Below are 22,354 nucleotides of genomic sequence, written 5' to 3' on the forward strand. Positions count from 1 at the left end.
GCCCCTCCTGTCAAGCTCCTTCTGACATCAGCACGTCCCCACAGGCTACGGCTGCAGGCCACCTCTTTCTTAAAAAGAAAGTCTAAAGGACTGGAAGCGGAGAGGAACAAAGCAAAACAAACCTCCCCACAGACACTATTAAGCAGCGTTAATTAAACGCATCCCCTCTCGGGTTAATGGGGACCCGAAGTCAGGAGTAGCCAAGGTGGCTCTGGGGAGAAGTGGTTAAGTCGGCCCCTGTCTAAGGCAAGCAGTTAATGATTTCCTTCTCAACTGATGCCTGGGAGCCCCGGCTGTGAAGCGCCCTTCAGAGCAGCCTGAGATGCTAATTAGTCCTTAAGTGGTTTCTTGGGGACTTGGAGCAATTTGTGAAGGTTTTTTTTTTTTAAGTTGTTTAAAGCAGTAACTGCATCTGGAAATCAAAGCCAAGTCGGGGCCACTCTAGGTGAACCATGAGCTCCTCCTTGGCCCTGCGGGGTGCGCACCTGCTGTCCCAGGGTCACTCTTGCGGCTCTCTAGACGTCTCTAGGTGCTCAGCGGGGCTGAGAGGGGATGGTTTCGGCAGAAGACGCTCCCCCTCCCCTCTCTGGGCGCCGTCTGCTGCCCACCAGGCATGTCTCAGACACTGTCACCTCCCGCAGGTGTTTGCATCAGCGGTCAAGAGTCTGCCTGCAGTGCAGGGTCAGTCCCTGGGTTGGGAAGATCCCCTGGAGGAGGGCATGGCTGCCCAGTCCAGTACCCTTGCCTGGAGACTCTAATGCACTCTAGTGGCAGGCTATAGGGCGTGGGGTTGCAAAGAGCTGGCCACGACTGAAGCGGTAGAGCACGCACGCATGGCAATAGTGTTGGAATAGTAATTTACACCCACCTGAGTGCTTTGAGGTGCCAAGGGGCACGTGGGGGTGGGCTGCCTTGAGGCTGCTCCCACCCTTCCTTCCTTCCTTCAGAGCCTCGCACTGCCCGCTATCTCAGGCCCCCAGGCACTGGTGTCCCAGAGCTCTCCAGGAGGGGCACGGCCAGGAGCAAGCAGCCTGTGGGCCGTCTGCCCATGGGTAGGTGTGGTCCCTAGGAAACTGGGCTGAATACTGAGGCGTATCAGGTGGGAGATTCCTCAGGCTCTCAACTCCTGGAGCTCAGGGCTGCGCCAAGCTCTCCTTTCCTCCCTCATGTTTGCCCTGGGCCGTCTTGGCACTCTCCTCTCGGGCTGCGTGGGCCAGCTGGCCGGGGGGGTGGCCTGGCCCGATGCCTCTCCAGAAGCTGACAGCATCTGCTGCTCTTGGGAGCTTGACCTGATTGGTGGGCAGAGGTCAGGGTCAATATCACTGATAGCCACAACCCAGCGCTGCTCGGGGCAGCTTTTTTTTATCATGTTTAGGTTGCTCCCTCCCTGAAGAAAGCCCTATTACAACCGCTCTTCATGCCGTGGGTCTCATGGCAAGAAGGAGAAACGAGGTCTTAGGGTGTCACAGGCTGGGTGTGGGGGCTCGTGTTACCCCAGGGGCTACAGCCTCCCTTATCCTACAGCTTGTTCTAAACTTGGGCCTGAGTTGAGTGCGCTTGTGCTTCCAGGGTCTGCCTGTGCCCCCGTGGCTTTGCTCTGCAGACCAGCACTTGGGCTCCTCGTTGCGGAGGCTCCTCGTTGGGAGGCTCCTCATTGCGGAGTACCGACTCGGGGCGCACACTTCACTGGGCGCAGCGCTCGGGCTCTGGAGCACGGGCTCAGTGGTTGTAGCACATGGACTTAATTGCTCCTCAGCATGTGGAATCTTCCCGGCCCAGGGATCAAACCTGTGTCCCCTGCCTTGGCAAGCGGGTTCTTAACCACTGGACCACAGGGAAGCCCTCAGCTGATTATTTGGATGCTTCCTCTGTGCTTTCAGTCCCCGTGTGTAACGGCTCAGGCCTGGCCTGTCCCAGGCAGAGTCTGGATGTCCCAGTGCAGGATGAGGCCTGGACCCCATGTGGCCTTGAAATCAGTCCCCCAACCTGCCCTGTCCTGGCCTCCCCTCCCCCAGGGCATAGCCTAGACAGCCCGAGCCTCGGTCTGTCTCACAGGCAGTGCACTTTCCCTGTAGTTGGTAACCTGCTTGGCCAAGTGCTCAGCCTTCTGTGTCCTTCACGTCCAGCCACAAGCTCCCTCTGGTTGTCTCATGGCCTTTCATCACTTTCAAGGGGCCAGGGCTTCCACAGGGAGCTGCCTTCCTCCCTCGCAAGTCCTTCTGTTTCCGGATCTGGGATTCTGCCCCGATGCTGAAGGAACCTAGCTCTTGGAGCGTCTCTCGGAGAACGCTTTGGGACGTCCGTCTGCCACAGCTCCACACCTGGGTGGCCAGCACACCAGTCGGCCACATCTCGCCTTCTAGATTGGAGAAGGCAATGGCACCCCACTCCAGTACTCTTGCCTGGAAAATCCCACGGACGGAGAAGCCTGGTGGGCTGCAGTCCATGGGGTCGCTAAGAGTCGGACACAACTGAGCGACTTCACTTTCACGCATTGGAGAAGGAAATGGCAACCCACTCCAGTGTTCTTGCCTGGAGAATCCCAGGGACAGGGGAGCCTGGTGGGCTGCCGTCTATGGGGTCTCATAGAGTCGGATGGGACTGAAGCAACTTAGCAGCAGCAGCAGCCTTCTAGATGGGAAGGCGCTTTCCCTCCACACTGAAGGTCTGGCCGCAGCCGCCTCGTCAGCTCCCTCCCTGGGTTGCGGTGGCATGGGGGGCGGCGGTGGCATGGGGGTGCGGCTGGGGCTGGGGCTGGCAGCCCCCTGGCAGTCTGCGTCCTCGGCCCGGCTGCGGGAGGCCCCGGTGTCCTCCCGGCGGCTTCCTCAGTCTGCCCCCGGGGGCCGTGGTCCCACACCATTCACTCTTGTCCTCCTGGTGGCTTATTTTTATTTCTTCTACTTTGGGGAGAGTTCTTCCGCTGCTCCCATCTGTCTCTCTTTGCCATCATTTCTAGTTCCCAGGGTGCAATCACCACCTCCATCTAGTTCCAAACCATTTATCCCCCCCAAAAACCCAACAGCCTGCATTAGCGGTCACGCCCCGCCCCCCGCCCCTGGCGGCTGCCAATCTGCCTCTGGTCTCTTGGATTTGCCTGTTCTGGACGCTTGTTATCAATGGGATTGTGTGCTCTGTGGCCCTTCGTGTTTGGCTTCTTCCACTCGGTGTTATGTTCTCAAGGTTTCTCCGCATTTTAGCGTGTGGCAGAGCTTCGTTCTTTTCTACGGTCTGGTTCTCGGTGGTTCTCTGTATCTGTTGTGTCTGAGTTGTGCTTATTCATTTTTTTGTCAGTGTACATGTGAACTGTTTGCACCTTCTCGGGATTGTGTACAGTGATGCTGTGAACATTTGTGTACAAGGATGCAAATATAACTGACACCGATTTTCAGTTCTCTCAAATATGTCCTGAGGGGTATAATTGCAGGGCCATGTGGTAATCCTGTGTTTAACTTTCTGAAGAACTGCCAGACGCTTTTTCTCAGTGCCTGCCCCATTTCACATTCCCACCAGCAGTGCCCAATTCCAGTTCTTCCACAGCCTCACCAACACTTGCTATATTTTCTTTTTTTAAATTCTGACCCGTGTGAAGTGGTATTTTACAGTGGTATCGGTTTGAGTTTCCCTGGATGAGCAGGGAATGTTGAGCATCTGTTTCTGCAGTTATCGGCTGTTTGTATGTTTTCTTTGGAGAGGTGTGCATTTCAGATCTTTGTCTTTCTGAGGCTATTAAGGCCGGTGTGTTTCTGGTGGACTTAACATTTTCATCCTCTTAGAGTCTCTCTCTCCTTCTTTTTAAACGGTACTTTATTTGTGGCTGTGCTGGGTCTTTGTTGCTGCGCAGGCTCTCCTCTAGCTGCGGCGAGGGGTCTGCACCCCAGTTGCGGCTCTCGGGCTTTTTGCGGTGGCCTCTCCTGTCGTGCAGCACGGGCTCTGGGGCTCAGCTTCAGTAGTTGTGGCACAGCGGCTTGGTTGCTCTCTGTCCTTTCAAATGCGTCGTCTTGTCTGTTTCAGGGCCTGACAGGTGTTGCCTGGAAGCCGGGGTGCCGCCTCCGCAGAGCTTTGCTGTTGGCAGCCCAGCCTCCCTGGTAGCCCTGAGGCATCTCTGGGTCCTTCCACAGGCCCCTCTGTCTCCTCTCCTCTGGAGGCCATGCTTCTGTCCATCCTGTGTGGCCCAAGCAGCCTCCTGGCCCCCTGGGGAAGGCCTGGGCTCCTTTACTCCCGAACATGCTGGGGGTTCCCCTTGCAGCTGCCCCCAGCAGGCCAGGCCCCAGAGCACGGCTGCTGGGGGCAGCCTGGAAGGCGCCTCCACTGAGGTCTCCGAGGCGCATGCTGCGGGCCTGCGGGCTCTGTCGCCCAGGGCTCCGTTTCCTTGGCTCCCCCAGGACAGTCGCCACGAGTGCTCCTGCTTCCCGCGTTAGGTGGCATTGCTGTCTTTTGTTCCCTTTCTCTTTTATGCCTTTTTAGTGGGGACTTGAGAGAATGGATGTGGACACCTGGTTCTCTGTCTTTGACTGGAAGCTCTGGTTGCTTCCACAGGGCTGGGCAGTAGACTTGCCCCACCCACTCTTGGAACCTTCCTTTCGGCTCGCCTTGCGTTTCAGGCCGCTGTGGGGAGGGCAGCCTCCAGAGTCTGGAGTGCGGCTGAGGGCCAGGGAGGTGCTTGCTGGCCACTGGTTGGAGCAGCGGACGTGGCCCCGGACCTCAGCTCGGCGTCCTGCAGGGCGTGGGGGCCAGCTGGGTGCCTGGGCTCCCCTGAGACTCTCGGCCTCCAGGAGTTCAAGAGGCCAGCCCCACCCAGCCAGGGTGACTCTCAGTGCCTCCGTTTTCTGTCAAGCGTCGGGGCGTTGCTTCTCTCATCCCTGGCTGCGCTGTTGCCCTGATTCCGGTGGTCTGCTGGCTGCTCCTGCCATCCCTGGAGGTCCTGGGGCTGGGCTCCCAGGAAGATGGGAGCTGAATCTGGGGGCGGGGGTCCTCCCACCTCAGAGCAGGGCATCTCGGCCCTCTTTTGCATTCTCTTTCTGCAGTGAGCTTTGTTATTGGGATGATACTTGTTTATAAAAGTAAGGACCAAATGTTTTTTAAAAAGGGCCAACACCCAATGTCTGTAGCTCCCATGGGGACACAGCATGGACCCTGAGTGTCCGGTCAGTTTTGCACCGGGAGTCCCGGTCTCCATGGTCATGGAAGTCAAGATGAGCGTCTGGTCAGCTGGCCCTTCTCTGGGCACAGAGCACCCAGCGTGGCCGGCCTTCTGACCGTGAGGCTGAGGCCGTGGCCACAGGGCCACTGCGGATATAGATGCGCCCAGGGCAGGGTGCGCTCGACTGCTCTCTGCCTGCCAGGCGTGCCCGTCGCGCCCAGCCCTGCCATGCTTCAGCAAGGAGCCAGGCCCTCCCCCAGACGCTGGGTGCAAGTGGCAGTGCAGAGATGGGCGGGCCTGGGTGTGCCTCGCAGGGAGGGCATTGCTTCGGGACCCTCCAACCTGCCTTGATTCTCCTCTGCAGGAAACTCTGCCAGCCACAGAGCGCAGGGGGCCTCCCTGGGGAACTTGCTGCCAACAGTCCTCCGAGCGAGCACGGGAGCTCAACCTCGCCCCCTCAGGTAGGAGCGGCTGGCCGGGAGGGTGGGCGGGCTGCAGCAGAGGTGGTGGGCCTGACCTTGCTTCTCAGGGAGCCTGTTGGGCCTCTGACTCAGGGCTGGCGAGTTTTCTTGAAGGCGTAAGCAGCTGACTGGGGGCTGGGGGGTCCCAGGCCTGGAACCTGGATAGGTTCCTTGGGTTGCCTGTCGGGGTAGCGTGGCTGAGGGTGCACGGGCCGCTGGCCACTCTGGCCACTGGAGGCCTCTGACTCCCAGGGCTGCTCTAAAAATCACTGTGTGCCCAGCAGGATCTGCCGTGTTAGTAGGCGGGAAGGGTATGCGGGGAGGGCCTTGCTGTCGGGGGCTTGATCTTCAGCAGTGGGGTCCCTCACCGTTGTCAAGCTGTTTGGTGACAGCTGTCTCTTCCCCCCACGTGCTCTGACCAGTGAGTCCCATGTCTCTGTCCCCTGCTTGGCCAGCAGCTCTCCTCCCCGCTCTGCCTCCCCCTGGAGGCATCCGGCCTAGGTCCTGAAGCCTCCCAGGGCACCCCGTGGCTGGGGCGTGGAGGGCAGGGCCTCATTTCACTCTGGTCCACACTGCCGCACCCTGGACCCAGGCCGACTGGTCTGATCCTGGCTCCATACCTCTGCTCTTGCCTTGCCTTCCAGACCTCAGTCTTCTCCTTCGTGAATGGGGATGAGGCCTGCACCATGTGACAGGGGTGCCATGGGGATTCGAGGGCCCTGGGGAGGACAGTCCTGGCCTGCGGGGCCTGCCCTGTGTCACTCAGACTGGGCTCCGCTGGGGATGCTGAGCACAGTAACGTTTTAGGCCAGTTCCCACTCAGACTGGGCTCCGCTGGGGATGCTGAGCACAGTAACGTTTTAGGCCAGTTCCCACTCAGACTGGGCTCCGCTGGGGATGCTGAGCACAGTAACGTTTTAGGCCAGTTCCCACTCAGACTGGGCTCCGCTGGGGATGCTGAGCACAGTAACGTTTTAGGCCAGTTCCCACTCAGACTGGGCTCCGCTGGGGATGCTGAGCACAGTAATGTTTTAGACCAGTTCCCACTCAGACTGGGCTCCGCTGGGGATGCTGAGCACAGTAACGTTTTAGGCCAGTTCCCAGGGGTGGTCCTTATGGGCTGAACTGGGTCCACCGATGGCCCAGCCGCCCTTTCTCTGCCCTGCTGGCCCGCTGCCCCCTCCTGGGTCCCTGGGCCTCTCGGGCTTGCTGTGGGGTTCGCGCGCCCCCTTGTGGTCGGAGTGGCCCTACCTGTGGGCGCTGGCTCCCTCAAGGCCTGTGGTGGGGCCACCGGTCAGCTCAAATTTGGCCTCTTGCCGCCCAGCCTTTCCCTGGGGCACACAGTGACTCCAGGCACCGGCTCACTCCTGAAATTCTCTCCTCTCCGTCACAGAAACGGCCGCAGCCTCCTGATTTCATTGACCCTCTGGCCAACAAGAAACCCAGGATATCGCACTTCACCCAGAGAGCTCAGCCCACAGTCAACGGGAAGTTGACCGCAACCCTCGGCCGTGAGGGCCTGCTGCCCACCCCGGGCCCCCTGGCTGGTACGGACACCCACCTGCCCCTGCGACTGGAGCCGCCGCGGGCCCACGACCCCTTGGCCGACGTCAGCAACGACCTGGGCCACAGCGGCCGGGACTGTGAGCGTGGGGAAGTGGCCGCCCCAGCTCCTACTGAGCGCCTCAGCATGCCCCTGCTGACGGACTGTGCCCAGCCCAGCAGGCCCCACGGCAGCTCCTTGCACAGCAAATCCAAGAAGAAATCCAAGAAGCACAAAGACAAGGAGAGGGCAGCTGAGGACAGGCCCCGGGACCGGCCACTCAGCCAGATGCCGGGCCCCCTTGGAGCCCCTCCAGTTGCCCCAGCAGTCGCCCCGGGTAGGTGTCAGGAGGTCGAGGGGCAGAGGGCTCTGCAGAAGGGGGAGTCACTGGAGGCCTGTGCCCGCGCACCCTCACTCCACAGGATGCTGAGAGGGCTGCCTCCTGAGTCACCACTTGGGCCCACCCTGCACATTAAGGCCCTCTGTGTCCTCGCACTGGCTCACGTGACTGCCCTGGAGGCGTTGTTCTCGAAGGCTCCTATAGTCAGGTGTGTGCCAGGCCAGCCATGGGGGCCAGGGGCACGGAGCCTGATGGAGCTGAGGCTCACGGGAGGGGATATTTCACAGGGAGAACAACTCCAGGGCCCAGTTCTGGCTGCTGGGAGACCCCAGACATAGCACACAGCAGGGGTCTGGGGCTCAGGGTTGGCTGCAGGGGTCAGGACTTGGTGGGGAGGGGGTCCCTGGATCACTGCGGACCTGCTGTGACCTGCGGAGCAAGCCTGCAGAGAGACGGTCTGAGAGGCAGGTCCAGGAGGAGGTGGGAGACTCGTCTACTGAACAGCAGCTGGTAAGAGCCAGAGCAGGGCCTCGCACGTGCAGCCTGTCGGGAAGCTGGCGCTCGGGAGACCCTCAGCGGGATGAGGGGTGTGAGGCTGCCGGGACTCGACGCTGAGCGGGGAGACCTTCGAGGGCCTGGGGCTCGTAGGGGCGGCATCCTCACCCCCAGAGCCTCCCCACTCCCAGTTAGAGCCCCAGGCATCTGAGCTGAGCACCCCTTGTGGCTACTGGCAACCCCAAAACAACTCTGGAGGCTGCAAATAGGGAAATGGTTTCTGTAGGGCCTTAAGAATTACCATTCGGGAGACATAGGCTCAGGTGACCACGAGTTCTCAGGAAGAGCAAGAGTTGGGTTTATGAAGACCAAAAGCCTTGAGTTCGTTAAACATTTCTGGTGAGAACGGCTTAACTCTGACGCAAGTCAGAAAATACTTGTTTTAGGTTAGGGGTCCAGTAAGTCGACAGTATCACACGTGGTTTGAGAGTGGGGGTCTGATAAGTAGATCAGCTGTCACAAGTTCCTGGCAGATGACTTCATGGGGTCAAAAGGTCAGATTCCATGCAGGCTGAGCCGTGCACAAGTCACACTTCCTTAATGGCTTCTTGACTCCATTTTTAGAGAGCTCTCTGAGCAATACTGACTCCATTGTGATTTTCCTCTCACGTAATTTAACCTAATCAGCATGTCACAGCAACAGAGGCACAGCCCTGCCGGCCGTGTGGGCCATTTCACCTGCTGTAGCTTTCAGATTATTTCCTCAGGAGGATCCCCAGCAGGGGGCCTTCCTGGACGAGAGGTGGAGCCCTTGCTCCTTCAGGCTTTTGAATTTGTCCCTCAGCTGTCTTCCAGAAAGGCCATGCCCGCTCCTCACTCTGCAGCTGGAGACCGGGTCCGGGGTGGGTCTGATGAAGGCAGACCTCGCAGCTCCGTCAGTCCTCTGGGACCCCTCGGTCCTGCCGCATGCTCAGCTTCCCGGAGGGGAAGGGAGCCTGGCTCCCTGAGCGCAGGCCATCTGACCCGGGTCCCGCCCAGGGACACAGACCTGAGCAGCTGGGCTCAGGGAGCCATCTGTCCCAAACAGCAGAAGCAAGGTTCCATGTGCTCTGGCAGGGTCCGGGGAAGTAGGATTATGGGGCCAGGCAGCAGACCAGGCCAGGAAGATGCTGCCCAGACCAGCCCCACGTGCAGGCCTCAGAAGGCTCTGGCTCCTGCCCAGTGTGTGTCAGCCACAGGCAGCTTGGCCCCAGGCCAAGGTGAGAAAGAGGTTTGGGATCAGGAAAGCCAGAGAGTAGGGGCCCCAAGGGGGAGCAAAAGGACAAGTGGGGCACCAGAAGTTGGGTATGGCACCGAGCGATCCCCCTTGACTGGCCTCTCTGGCAGCTCAGCTGATAGTGATAATCGGTGGCTGGGGGCCTGCGTTTCCTCCCAAGCTCCCACCACACACAGCCTCCTGCTGTGGCTCCTTCCTGGGTGGGCGTCTGTGCAGGCTAGAGCTCCCCACCCGCCTCTAACAGCAGCATTATCCTCTGAATGTTTCTCCTGCCCCGCTGGCGAGGGTTCCAGGTCGGCACCCAAGTGCAGAAGCTCCCTCACCCTTGTGTCCTGTGAGGCAGTCCACCCTTCTGCATGCTGCTGTCCCTTTCATCTGTCCTGTGGTCCCAACCCTGCCCTGTGACCGCCTCTGACCCTGATGGGTGTGGCAGCCTCCTCAGCTCAGCCCACCTGTGCCCCCCGCCCCCCTACCCCGCCAAGGCCCCCCTCTGCCACCTTCCTCCCCCTGTGCTACGGGCCCACTCCTGGGTCCTAGACCCACCCTCGTGCCTGCCCCCAGCTCTCGCTCAGACTGTGGACTCCACCTGTGGCCCAAGGGCACCTTCCTGGCCGGGCCATGTGCTGGGTAGGGGCGTGCTTCAGTTCATCCAGGCCAAACTCAGGTCTGCTGACCCGTATGTGGGAACTGGGGCACCCTCACTGGCACCCAGACTTGGGTCCTACAGGGTGACCCGACAGACACGTCCCTGCACCCAGTGCCCTGGGAGGGGGCACACGGGTGGGAAGCAGCTGGGCTGGTGCAGGGGTGGCCAGGTGCAGGGCGGGAGCGGAGCCCACAGAGGGTTGGCTGCCACAGGCTGGGCCCCTGTGGTGTCTTGCCAGGTCCATCTGATTCTCAGCCTCAAGGTGAAGCACCGCGGGATGCCTGGCGGGCCTGGGCTGTGGGGGTGGGGATGTAGACTGAATCTGCACATTTGTGCCTGTTGGGCTGCATCCCAGGGAGGCCGCAGCCTTTTCAGAGGCAACCCCCGGATGGGGGTGTGGGTGGGCTCCATCCGCTGGTGGGAATCTCCCCTTGCACTGGATGGAGTATAAAACCGCACGGGGCTCATCAGACCGCTGGTCCACTGGAGGGCTGCTCTCCTCAAGAGAGGCACCAAAATAGGCACTCAGCAAATGCTGCGGAGTGATAACGTCGCCTGTGTCTCAGGGTTACAAAGGTCGTCTGGGAGAAGTCCCCGGGGAAAAGGAGCAGACTGTAGCCCGGGCAGGCCTCGGGCACTGTCTCAGGTCACAGTCCCAGGGCTGACCCTCTGATCTCGCAGTCCTGGGTCTGGTGGGAAGAATGGAGGATGGGTGTGGTGGCGGGGTGGGGACGGTCGGGCCAGAGACCAGAGCCTGTGGGGCCCAAAAATGGTATGCCCCTGGGACTCAACTGTCCAGGGGTCACTGGTTTTCATCTTCATGGCCTTTTACATGGGGTCAGCAAAGGCTCTGGACAAGCTTCCCAGGCTTTGACCCTGCAGCGAACCTGTACTTTTGAGTGCTTGCTGAAAACTGCGCCCATGATGCCGTCTCTGCATGGCTGTGCTTTGGGGACGCACACCATGCTGGCTCACCACCTCTCCTACTGGCAGGGGGCACTTCCAGCTCCAGGCAGCCCCCCACGGCGGCCAGATGGTGCTCGCCCTGACCCACGCCACCTCTGCCCATCCTGGGTCCCTCCGCGTGGCCTCCCCCCTGAGGCCTTCAGACAATAGGGCATCAACCTTCTGTGGATCTCACCACAGACACACGAGGTGGGGACTCGGGAGACACACTTTCTCTTTGCAGGTTTAAACGGGACCTGCAGCAGCTCAAGTGTCCCCACGTCGACCTCGGAGACGCCCGACTACTTGCTGTGAGTACTTCCTCGCCTGCTGCCCCCCACTCCCGATCCTGCAGGTGAGCAGAGGCAGCACAGGCCCTGTGGCTGTGTGTGTGTGTTCCCGCCTGTGTGCACGCGTGTGCGCTGGCTTGACTCTGTGGCTGTGTGTGTGTTCCTGACGGCCAGTCTCCTCGGAGTCAGGGCTGAGTCCTAGGTGGGGCTGGCCGCTTGGCTGTGGACACTTCTGGGCGCTCTGCCGCAGCCCCCTAAGCCCCTCCGGCCCCTCTCTCCTGTCTCCCCAGAAAATACGCCACCATCTCCTCCTCGGAGCAGCGGCAGAGCTACAAGAATGACTTCAACGCGGAGTACAGCGAGTACCGAGGCCTGCACGCCCGCATCGAGCGGGTCACGCGGCGCTTCACGCAGCTCGACGCGCAGCTCCGGCAGCTCTCGCAGGGCTCTGAGGAGTATGAGGTAGTGCCCTGCCTGGCGCCCGCGCCCTCAGATGAGGCCCCTCCTGTTCCGGGCGGGCCCGCTGCCCGCCCCTCTTTCCCACTCCGAGTGAGTCAGGCCTGTTCAGGGAGCCCCACTGCCTCAGCCATGAGGCTGGGCAAGAGCAGCGCTGTAGGTGGAAGGTGACCGTGGAGCCGGGGGTGGCCTCAGCAGTGGAGACAGCCAGGAAACCAGGGGCTGGGGTGCATGCGTCCCCCCACTCCCCCCACCCCCCACCCCAAGCACCTGGGGCTTCTCTGCAGTCCCCTACTGCTCTCAGCGCCACCCCCCAGCAGGAGGGGTGGGCCCTGGCCACACCCCACAGCCGGTCAGAGCTGTCACAGCCGCCGTGGGGAGGGGATGGAGGCTCCCTGGGGCCCCAACCCCTTCCCCCTCCTGGGGCACTTGCATTTCCCTAGCCATCCCTAGTGGGACCTCACCACCGGGGGCTTGGTCCCTGCAGGGGGCCTTGGGACACCAGCCTCCACCTTGGGACCCTTTCGGAGCTGGTTACCTGACGACAGGGCCAGCCCTGATGAACCGTGGTACTAGGCTCTGTCTCCCTCGTGGAGGCCAGGTTGATTTCCCGAGGAGATGGCTTGTGATTGGAGGCTCAGTGGGAGTTCTGAGGGTCTAGGACAGGGGAGCACCCCCGGACACCCCCATTCTCCTGTCTCCTTGCAGCCCCCACAGGTGGTCAGGGGGCCTCTGTGCTTGGCCTCAACCTGGGCACCGGCCAGCCGGGTGCGAGGGAAGGTGCCTTGCCAGCTGCTCCCTGCCTTCCCCCAGCCACTGTGTGGCCTCGTGCATGTCCCCGAGTCGCCCCCTTTGGCCCAGCCCCTGCTCTGTACACCCTCAGGCGGTCATGCCACAGCCGCAGCCGTTGTCCCCAAGCATGCAGTGACCTGGCAGGCCACCGTTACTAAGGTGAAGGGGTCACTCCGTTGGGGTATCCTGCAGATAATGCATTGTTCACTTTTTCTTTTGTTTTTCATCCAGACTACTCGTGGGCAGATCCTTCAGGAATATCGAAAAATCAAAAAGGTGAGCCTCCATCCCCTTGTGGGGTTAGGGTGGGGTGGGATCAGGTGAGTGGTGCCGAGGTCTGGGAGAGGAGGCAGGGCGGGCAGGCCGGCCTCCCTGGGTTGGTCTCCGGTCCTCAGAGTAGCTCCTCCCCTGCTGATAGCTGAGGAGCTTAAGTCAGTCTTGGGCACTCGGGTGCCCCCTCCCCTGCACCCTGCACACTCTGCCAGTGTGGGTGAGCACAGCCCCAGGCCCTTCGCAGCTCCCTCAAAGGTCAGGGGGAGGAGACAGAGTCCCCCACCCCCTCCTGGCCCCGTCGGAGTCCTTCAGCGCACGAGTCAGGGAGGAGCTGCGGTCTCCGGTCTCCGGGCTCCGGCTGCCCCCAGCTCGGGCTCCCTGGCCATCTCCCGGCACGTGCTTCCCTAGGGCCGAATGTGCCGGGGTGGTTCCCACCGGCCACACCCCAGCCCAGCACGGAAACTGCATGACCACCTCCCCCCGCCTCTCACCCTAGCCGTGACCCTGTTTCCCAGGGTGGAGTCTGGGGGCCGCTCAGGGGTCCCTGTCAGGGCGTGAGGGCTCTGGCCTGTGAGTGGGGGCTGGGGACAGCCAGGCGGGGCGGCTTGGGTTGGCGCTGGGCTCTCCACCCAGGCCCTGTGGATGAGGCTCACCCCAGCCGCTCTCTCCCAGACCAACACCAACTACAGCCAGGAGAAGCACCGCTGCGAGTACCTGCACAGCAAGCTGGCCCACATCAAGAGGCTCATCGCCGAGTACGACCAGCGCCAGCTGCAGGCGTGGCCTTAGCCCCAGGCCACGGGCAGGAGGCCCCAGTCGACCAGCCAGGCCAGCTCACCTCAGCTGGCTGACTGTTCTGGATGGTGGGGGAGCTGGGGGCAAGGGGGAGCTAAAGACAAGAAAACAGAAATTTATTTAACACAATAAATGTGAGGAAGAATACAGTCATCTGAGCCAGCGATGCCGGCTTTCAGGGGAGCCCACGCAAACCTAGGTAGCGTGTCCAGCTCTCCCCAGGTCCCCCACACCTCCTGTGCAGCCCCCCTGCCTAGGACGGGCTCCCCAAGAAGCCCTGCTCCTCGCCAGCCACCCCACAGGGGACTTCAACTTTTTGTCAGAGAAAGACTCCAAGGCCAGCCTGCCTGCTTGCCTTTTCTAGTTTTATACAAAGACAGGCTACTGCTGACGAGACTCGAGTCTATTTTTGTACGAAAGAAAAAGCATCTTTTTTCTACACCTGTGCCTCCCCTCCTTGGATGCCCAGGGTCTAGACGCTGCCCTGGGTCCTTTCTACAGTATTACAGATGCTCCGGAAGTCTGGCCTTGCCTCTGTGAGGAGAGAACCTGTGGGGGGCGCTGGGGGCCCCTCTCCTGCGCTGGTCTCCCTCACACACCGCCTCTCCCGGGCTCTGAGTGGGGCGGGCTCGGCAATGCAAGCCCTGCAGCTCTATTTGGAAAACTCCAGCTGGCCCAGGAGCAGCTGCTGGGAGCCACCAGGCCCACCTTGCTATTCCAGGCCCTCAGCTGTTGGGGGTCGCCGGGAGCTTCTGTGCTTGTAGCCCGCGCTCTGCAGCACCAGGGTTGGGTTTTGTCTCTCTCTCCTCCATCCTCTCCTCTGCTGCTGCTCCTCACTTTGTACTGCTGAGGCCAAGTGGCCTCCGTGTTCTTGACCTCGCTCCACCCCTCAGCCCCATGTATGGGTTCTGGGGTCGTCTTTGCAGAGCCACCACGGGGTTTGCACTCAGGGAGGGGCTGGGGGTCGAGGGAGCCAGGGAGCCCCCGGAGAGTGAGCTCAGAAAAGGTGCCTGATCCCCCCTCTCTGGGGGTGCTGGCCCAAGGACACCCCAATTGCTGCTTAGTCACTGTGCCTAGTCTGATGTCCCTGAAAGCGTCAGGGGGCATGTATATGTTTGTGTGTGTGTGTGTGCGCGTGTGTGTGCGCGCGTGTGTGTGTGTGTGCGCGCGGGGCCCCGCCAGGCCGTGCTGGGGTTTAAAGCGTGCGTCCACGTGAATTCAGAGCCACGTTCAGTGAAGCCACGATGGGGGAAGGCCGTGGGGCTGGTTGCAACCTCCAGTCCAGGGGTCACTGCGGGGGGCGGGGGCAGGGGTTGCTGCCAGGATCCTAGTGAGGCAGGGAGGGCGGAAATGCTCGCGTAGACATGTCTGTTTTTCTAAGCTGCGGGGCTGTCTCCTAATGGCTTCCCAAAGAGCAGTCACGCCTGCAGTGCCCCACCCCACCCCAGCATCTCCACGGGGCCCCTGGGGTGCCCGGAGCACTGAGGAGGCTGATCCTTCATGTTTCAGTAGCTGTCGTTTTGCTTTCCATTTGGGATGGAGGAGGACAGGCTGAGCAGACCCTGGGACCCTGCGTTCTGTGGACAGCCATCGTGCGCTTGGCCTGAACGCACACACTCGGGCGGCGCCGGGTCACTCGAGGGGCCCCACCCCGCAGGGCCCGCCTACCCTCTGCCCTGGGGTCCAGTTCGAGGGACTCGGTTGAATTTCCTCCTCCTCCTCGTTGTTTTTTGTTGTTGTTTATTTTATCCTTTTAAGGAATTATGAAGCTAAGAGGAGTTTTGTGCTTGGGGTGGGGGTTGATGGACAAAAGTTCTAGCTGATTAAATATGGTCTAACTTATTGATACTATTTTTTTTCTTTTAATATTGTACTGTGGAGAAAAACTATTTTGAGCCATGGAGTTGGTGTTTACAAGAACTTTTCACTTTTGCCAAAATGTTACAATTGAAAGACGTCTGCATCTTCAGTTTCCTAATATTTTCTTAAAAGATCTAGTGTCCTTTTTGTACACTAAAGAGGTGAATGCTGATCTTTTTTTCAACCTACAATAAATTCACTGAACTGAATCTGTGAGCCCAAGCTGGGAGTATATATGTCATTCCCCAGGGATCGGGGGGACTGGTTCTGTCTTGGGGTGGGCTGGGGTCAGGAGGCTACCTGGCCATGGGGCAACCGTGGTGGGGGGGCGGGCATGGGCTGAGCATGGAGAAAGCTTTCTGGGCAGACTGCCACAGCCGCTGCCCAGGAATGAGGTTGGCAGGTGGAGGGCGGACCTGAGGCAGAGAGCCCTGCAGGTGCCAGAGCAGACCAGCCAGCCTGCTCACAGGTGAGGACTGACAGACGGGAGGCGGAGGCAGTGGGGAGCCGTGGCCAGCACCTGAGCAGAGTGCTGGCCCTGTGGAGTGCACAGGGTGGGCTGAGCCGGGCAGGGGGACCCCGGGGTGGAGCCGTGTGCGGCACAGCGAGTGCTTCATTTGGGCTGATGAGCTTTGGCTGATGGCAGTCAGGGCACTGTTTGATGATTCCTCCCGGGACGCACGCTGGGGTGGGGGTGGGGTTCCCCTTGCGCCGCCACGGGGACAGCGGTACCGAACCTGAGGCCCAGTGGAGCCCCACAGGCGCAGGACACCAGCCGGAAAGCCATCCTTGCCCTGTGCTCCAGGTGAGGAGCAGGAGGCAGGGGGCAGTTTCTACCCTCCAAGGACACAGTGGAGGGGAATGTTTATTTTAGGAAGGAAAAACAAAGAATAAGACCAGGATTAAAGGGGTCCAGGGGTCAGGGACTGTGGGCCTTATCCTCTCTGGTGGCCCTGCTGGCCAGTGGCCTTGGCCTGAGTTCTGAGGCGGCCCAGGAATCTGAGGGGCGCGGGAGGGGAGGTCAGGCAGGCCCTACGGGGCAGAGTGTACCCTGCTCCCTAGGCAGCCTGGCCACACTATTCTAGTGGATAAATCTCTGTCCCCACACCCCTGCCTGCTTCAGCCTCATCTCGCCTCAGGCTCGCCTTGCCCACCCACCTCCCCCGGCCTTCCACTGGCCTCCCCCACAGCCCTGTGGCCACAGGCAGTTCCCTGACCATCCTTCCTGAGCCCAAGACACCCCAAGTCCAGGTCTCCAGGGGACTTCCCATCTTCACAACCCACACCATGGCTACAGGGCTCAGGGGTGCCCAGCAGTCCCGGCCACTTGCTGGACAACATCTGCCAGCGCCTGGATCCGTCAACACCTCCCGTGCACCGGGCTCCAGCCGGGTGCTGGCACTCGGCAGTGATGGCGGCGTTTTTGCCCTTGCCCTTGGAAGCCTGCAGACTGGTGGGATCGGGGGCCTCTGGTCATCCAGTACTCACCTGCAGGCAGCACTCACCCGTGTCACAGCCCCACCTGGTCCCTACTAGGAGGAGGTAGTACAAGTAGTACTAGCAATAGCCGGAACTGCAACACGGCCCCTCCAGGGAGCCTGCCTGGACCTGCTCAGCCCACACCCCTCCCGCCAGCACCGCAGGCTGCCCTGTGAATGCTGGGCTTCCCCAGGGCTGGGTCTTTCTACATAGTCCTGTGGTGTGACATGTGGCCTGGAGGGCTCCAGCTCCTACAGATTCTCCAATACCAACTAGGGGTCGAAAAGTTCCGTTCCCAGGTTATGGGGCTCAGGTCCCCACTTCAGACAGCAGCCCCGAGTCCTTGGCCACCCGTACTTCTGAACAACCTCAGGGGTTCCCTCCCACCCCCTCAGAGGTTTGCCAGAATGGCTCACAGTGCTAAGCAAACACTTCACCAGCTGAATGGAGGGGAGCAGGGTGTGGGGAACGGCACAGGGCTGCCGTGACCTCCCCAGGTGTCACCCAGCATCTCCATGTTTTCACCCACACCCCATTGTTAGGAGCTTTTACAGAGCTTCCATGATTGAATAAATCACTGGCCACTGATAATTGTTTTCTTCTAATTTTAGGCCACACTGCTGGGCATGCGGGACCTTAGTTCCCTGACCAGGGATTGAGCCCCAGCACCCTGCAGTGGAAGTGCGGAACTGCTGGACTGTCAGGGAAGACCCTGGCACTTAGGGATCAAACTCAATCTCCAAGCCAGAAAGCAGGACAAAACCCAAATATTTATTTTACCGAATGCCCGGTCCCCAGCCCTGAGGGTCTACTTTGATTTGGGGACCAAACTGCCTCCCTCCCCCTCGCAGCCAGCCCTTTTTCATCTGCCCCTAAAACCAGTCCCCCTGGTTTTTGTCTAGGCAGCTCTTCATATTTTTCTTTGATAAGAGAGGTCTTTATTATCTCAAGACACCGTCCAGCAGCCACCTCTTCCAGGCAGCCTGCCCTGCCCGCAGCTGCCTCTCAGGTCCCTCTGGTTGGGAGTGCCCCCCTCACTTCTCCTTACTTATTCTTGGCTGTGCTAGTTGTGGTGAGCTGGGGCTTCTCATTGCAGTGGGGCTCTGAAGCACGGGCTCAGCAGTTGAGGTGCACAGGCTTAGTTGCCTTGCGGCATGTAGAATCTTCCTGGACCAGAGATCCAACCCATGTCCCCTGCATTGGCAGGCAGATTCTTAACCCTTGGGCCACCAGGGAAGTCCCCCCAGTTCACTTCTGACTCCCCCACAACTGGAACCCCTTGAGGGCAAAGTCTGGACTAGTTTTAGAGCCCCCATTCCCCAAGGCCAGACTTTGACCATGTTTCCTGCAAACGTTCCCAACTATCCACCTTTTGGGTCAGTTCCAGGGGTGGAAACTTTCCAGCCGGAGGAGGCCGCTTGTTTTGGAAAGTTCCTGGGGGAGCCGCCCCCGCCCGCCTGCCGGGTTCCCACGCTCCTTTATCACTGGGCGCTTAGAGGGGCTCAGAGCTGTGCAGGCCTAGCTCCTCCCAGCTGGCCGCCTCTGCCCTGCCCATCGCCTTCCCCCGCTTCCCCAAGGAGCAGTCTCTCCCCTCGCCCCCACCCCAGCCCTGCCCTTGATAGGCCCTCCTGCTACAGGTGGGGGCACCGAGAACTCACAGTTCCCCCTTAGTCCCTCTCCTGACGAGCCCTGTGGGAGTGGAGAGTCTGACTGCTGCTCAAGAAGGGGGACGAGGAGGAAGCCGGGGCTGGAGGAGTGTCACGCTTTGAAATCCGATTCCTCGCTTAGTCTTCTGCCTCAGTTTCCTTTGCCTTAGTTTCTCTAGAGACGCTTCCTCCTCCAACCCACCAAATAATGCGTTTCCCAGCCTAACTCAAACTCCTGCCTCGTGGCTGGGGCTTGGCGCTCCCTTACAGCTTTAAAGTCCTCTTTTGTACAGTGGGGATAGGCGGCCGGGGGTCCTAAGTGATTCACGAGGGCCGAGTTAGGGCCGAGGGGCTGGGGCCCAGGTTATTTGCCCGGCCGGCCAAGAACCAGACAGCGGCGGAGGCTCGGGACCGAAAGGCCTCGAACCCGAGCCCAAGGTCGGTGCGCGCCCTCCCCCCGCCGCGAGCGCCCCTCCTCCCGCGCGCGGGCGGAGCGAGGGGCGGGGCGGGGGTGGAGCCGCGGCTCTTTTCTCTGGAGTTCGCGCGCCCGGATCCCTAGCCGTCTGCCGCTGCCCCAGCCGACTCTGCATCGGTGAGTGCCGCCCCGGGAGAGGTGCAGGCTCCCTGGGGACCGAAGTCGGCTTGGCCCGGCCAGTTCTTGGGACCCCGCTGACCTCCTGCCAACCCCGCGCCCCCAGACTGTCGCGATGGAGGCCGCAACTGAGTTCGTGGTCGAGAGCCCCGACGTGGTCTACAGCCCCGAGACCATCGAGGCGCAGTACGAGTACCGGACGACAAGCGTCAGCCGCGAGGGCGGCGTCCTCAAGGTAGGCGAGGGGCCGTCCGGCGGGCCGCGGGGCTGGTGGAGTCAGGGAGCGGGGAGGGAGCGGGGACTGCCCAACGTCTGCGACCCCCGGCCCAGTAGTAGCGAGCGGGGAGGGGCCTGCGGCCCCCGGCTCACCCTGCTGCCCGCCCCCAGGTGCACCCCACGTCCACGCGCTTCACTTTCCGGACCGCCCGGCAGGTGCCCCGGCTCGGGGTCATGCTCGTCGGCTGGGGCGGCAACAACGGCTCCACGCTGACCGCTGCCGTGCTGGCCAACCGACTGCGCTTGTCCTGGCCCACGCGCACCGGCCGCAAGGTGGGGGGAGTCGGGTGGGGCTCGGTCGGAGAGAGGGCTTCGCTGGAATCCCTGCGGCGGGGGAGGGGCTCCAACGGAGGAGTGGGCCCATAGGGGGCGGGATTTCTGGCTGCGGGCGGACTCCGGGCGGGGCTTCCACGGGGGGCGGGGATTCCTCAGGGGTCTTTCGGGGGCGGAGCCTAAGGTGTGGGAGGGCTTCAGGGTGGGACCTCCCGAGCGGAGCGGCTTCCGCCTAGGCTTGGAGCTCCGAGGGGAGGTGCCCAAAAGCAAGGCGGAGCTTTCGGGTGCCGGGCGGGGCCCTGGCCGGCTCGAGGCCCTCTCCACGCCACGCCCCCCTTTCACTCCGCTCCCACTGCCGCCCCCCAGGAGGCCAACTACTACGGCTCGCTGACGCAGGCCGGCACTGTTAGCCTGGGCCTGGACGCCGAAGGCAAGGAAGTGTTCGTGCCCTTCAGTTCGCTGCTGCCCATGGTGGCGCCCGACGACCTCGTGTTCGACGGTGGGCGGAGCCCTGGGCCGGGGGTGGGGCGGGAGGCGGGGCCGAGGCTTGGGGCCGGGTCGAGCTTGAGGCTACCCCCCAGGCTGGGACATATCTTCGCTGAACCTGGCGGAGGCGATGCGGCGCGCACAGGTATTGGATTGGGGACTGCAAGAGCAACTCTGGCCGCACATGGAGGCCATGCGCCCGCGGCCCTCTGTCTACATCCCGGAGTTCATCGCAGCTAACCAGAGCGCGCGCGCCGACAACGTCATCCCGGGCACGCGCGCGCAGCAGGTGCAGCCCCGCCGCGTGCCACTTGTTCTTCCCAGCCATTTGTCCTCCCCACCCCCCGCACCTGTTCTCCCTCTTTTGTCCCCATGCTCCCATCCCGAGGGTCCAGCGCACTTGGGAAACTGAGTAGCCCAGGCCTCCACAGGTCGGATGAGCCCGTACAACCTCCCCTTACCTTCCCCATCCCCAGCTGGAGCAGATCCGTAGGGACATCCGCGACTTCCGGTCCAGCGCCGGCCTGGACAAAGTCATCGTGCTGTGGACAGCGAACACGGAGCGCTTCTGCGAAGTGATTCCAGGCCTCAATGACACTGCTGAGAACCTGCTGCGCACCATCCAGGTGGGTGCACCCAGGGGCGGAGTGGGATCAGGGCCAGCCCCCAAGGACTCCTCTGTGCTGACTGGCCCCCTCTGCCTGCAGCTGGGCCTGGAAGTGTCGCCCTCCACACTCTTTGCCGTGGCCAGCATCTTGGAGGGCTGTGCCTTCCTCAATGGGTCCCCACAGAACACGCTGGTACCTGGTGCCCTCGAGCTCGCGTGGCAGCGCCGCGTTTTTGTGGGTGGAGACGACTTCAAGTCGGGCCAGACCAAGGTCAAGTCTGTGCTCGTGGACTTCCTTATCGGCTCTGGCCTCAAGGTGTGTGGGCCTGGGGGACTGCTCAGCTCAGGAAGGGGAGGCCTGGACCCCCGAGGGCTGGGCTTGTGTGCTGCGAGGCCTGCAGCTACCGCGGATCCCCTTGTCCCCCTAGACCATGTCCATCGTGAGCTACAACCACCTGGGCAACAACGACGGGCAGAACTTGTCAGCGCCACCACAGTTCCGCTCCAAGGAGGTGTCCAAGAGCAGCGTGGTGGACGACATGGTGCACAGCAACCCGGTGCTCTACTCGCCGGGCGAGCAGCCCGACCACTGCGTGCGTGGGGCGCGGGAGTGGGGGCAGGGGCCGGGGCGAGGGAGCGCCCAACCGAGGGACCCGTGTGACCTTGTGCCGCCCCCCAGGTGGTCATCAAGTACGTGCCATACGTGGGCGACAGCAAGCGTGCCCTGGATGAGTACACATCGGAGCTGATGCTGGGTGGCACCAACACGTTGGTGCTGCACAACACGTGCGAGGTGTGGGGCGCGAGGGGGCAGGAGCAGCGGGGCGGCCGCCGGCCCGGCCCACCTCCTGACCCGCTGGCCCCCTAGGATTCGCTCCTGGCCGCACCCATCATGCTGGACCTGGCCCTGCTGACTGAACTGTGTCAGCGAGTGAGTTTCTGCACTGACATCGACCCGGACCCGCAGAGCTTCCATCCGGTGCTGTCGCTGCTCGGCTTCCTCTTCAAGGCGCCACTGGCACCGCCCGGCAGCCCCGTGGTCAATGCGCTCTTCCGCCAGCGCAGCTGCATCGAGAACATCCTCAGGTGTGCCCCGGCCTCGGGGGTCCCCATCCACGCCCGGATGTCCGCTGGCGGGGCTGTGCACAGGGCCTAGGGGCTGCACGGCCCTCTCCGGGTCTGGCCCTGCTGAGCCCTGATCATCCCGCAGGGCCTGCGTGGGGCTGCCGCCGCAGAACCACATGCTTCTGGAGCACAAGATGGAACGCCCTGGCCTCCAGAGAGTTGGGCCCTTGGCCACCGCCTCCCCGGGGCTTTGCAAGAAAGGATCTGCGCTGACCGCACCCAATGGCTGTACTGGTGATGCCAATGGGCACTCACAGGCTGAGGCACCCCAGATGCCCACCACCTAAGGCCATGGCCTTACGAGTTATGGCTCCCCCTAACTCCTGCCCCCATTGCTCCCCAGGACCCGACCCTTCTAGGCCCCCTGGAGACAATAAACCCAGTACCAATATGAGCCACATCTGTATTCTTGGCGCCTGCAACCCTAAACCCGCCCAACTCCAGCCCCGTCTCCGTTTTTTCATCAGTAGACTCCTACCTCCCCTTCCCAACTCTGTTGCCCCAACCCTCCCGAGCTTTCTAGAACCGCACCCCCCCTCCCCCACCTATGGGAGATGG

General features: G+C 61.7%; 2 protein-coding genes across 5 annotated transcripts in view; both read left to right on the top strand.

The window, feature by feature from the left end:
• ELL (elongation factor for RNA polymerase II) overlaps positions 1–15,521 on the top strand; it is a 77,301-nt gene extending 61,780 nt beyond the window's left edge. For all 3 annotated transcript variants that reach the window (XM_042249612.2, XM_027969398.3, XM_042249613.1), the window contains 6 exons: positions 5,505–5,601; positions 6,995–7,481; positions 11,091–11,157; positions 11,427–11,598; positions 12,616–12,660; positions 13,330–15,521. In XM_042249612.2, coding sequence (XP_042105546.1) covers positions 5,505–5,601; positions 6,995–7,481; positions 11,091–11,157; positions 11,427–11,598; positions 12,616–12,660; positions 13,330–13,446 — 985 coding nt within the window. In that variant the 3' untranslated portion in view covers positions 13,447–15,521. The remainder of the gene's footprint in view (positions 1–5,504; positions 5,602–6,994; positions 7,482–11,090; positions 11,158–11,426; positions 11,599–12,615; positions 12,661–13,329) is intronic.
• Positions 15,522–18,994: 3,473 nt separating this feature from the next.
• On the top strand, positions 18,995–22,190 carry ISYNA1 (inositol-3-phosphate synthase 1). Of its 2 annotated transcripts, XM_027969399.2 has the most exons (11): positions 18,995–19,029; positions 19,136–19,264; positions 19,417–19,578; positions 19,945–20,077; positions 20,160–20,353; positions 20,541–20,690; positions 20,772–20,987; positions 21,100–21,264; positions 21,351–21,464; positions 21,540–21,757; positions 21,882–22,190. In XM_027969399.2, the coding sequence occupies exons 2-11, from the start codon at positions 19,145–19,147 to the stop codon at positions 22,081–22,083; spliced, it is 1,674 nt and encodes a 557-aa protein (XP_027825200.1). In that variant the 5' UTR covers positions 18,995–19,029; positions 19,136–19,144; the 3' UTR covers positions 22,084–22,190. The 2 variants fall into 2 exon arrangements, with proteins under 2 accessions (XP_027825200.1, XP_027825201.1); XM_027969400.2 differs by having other exon boundaries at positions 18,995–19,264.
• The last annotated feature ends 164 nt before the right edge of the window (positions 22,191–22,354 follow it).

The sequence above is a fragment of the Ovis aries genome, chromosome 5, assembly GCF_016772045.2.
Source record: "Ovis aries strain OAR_USU_Benz2616 breed Rambouillet chromosome 5, ARS-UI_Ramb_v3.0, whole genome shotgun sequence".
Classification (NCBI taxonomy): Eukaryota; Metazoa; Chordata; class Mammalia; order Artiodactyla; family Bovidae; genus Ovis; species Ovis aries.

Excerpts from the sequence above, each read along its gene's own strand:
- ISYNA1 (XM_027969400.2), top strand. The coding sequence starts at position 19,145 with ATGGAGGCCGCAACTGAGTTCGTGGTCGAGAGCCCCGACGTGGTCTAC. Across the intron at positions 19,579-19,944 it reads CCACGCGCACCGGCCGCAAG|GAGGCCAACTACTACGGCTC; the intron begins GTGGGGGGAGTC and ends GCCGCCCCCCAG. Across the intron at positions 21,265-21,350 it reads GCGAGCAGCCCGACCACTGC|GTGGTCATCAAGTACGTGCC; the intron begins GTGCGTGGGGCG and ends GCCGCCCCCCAG.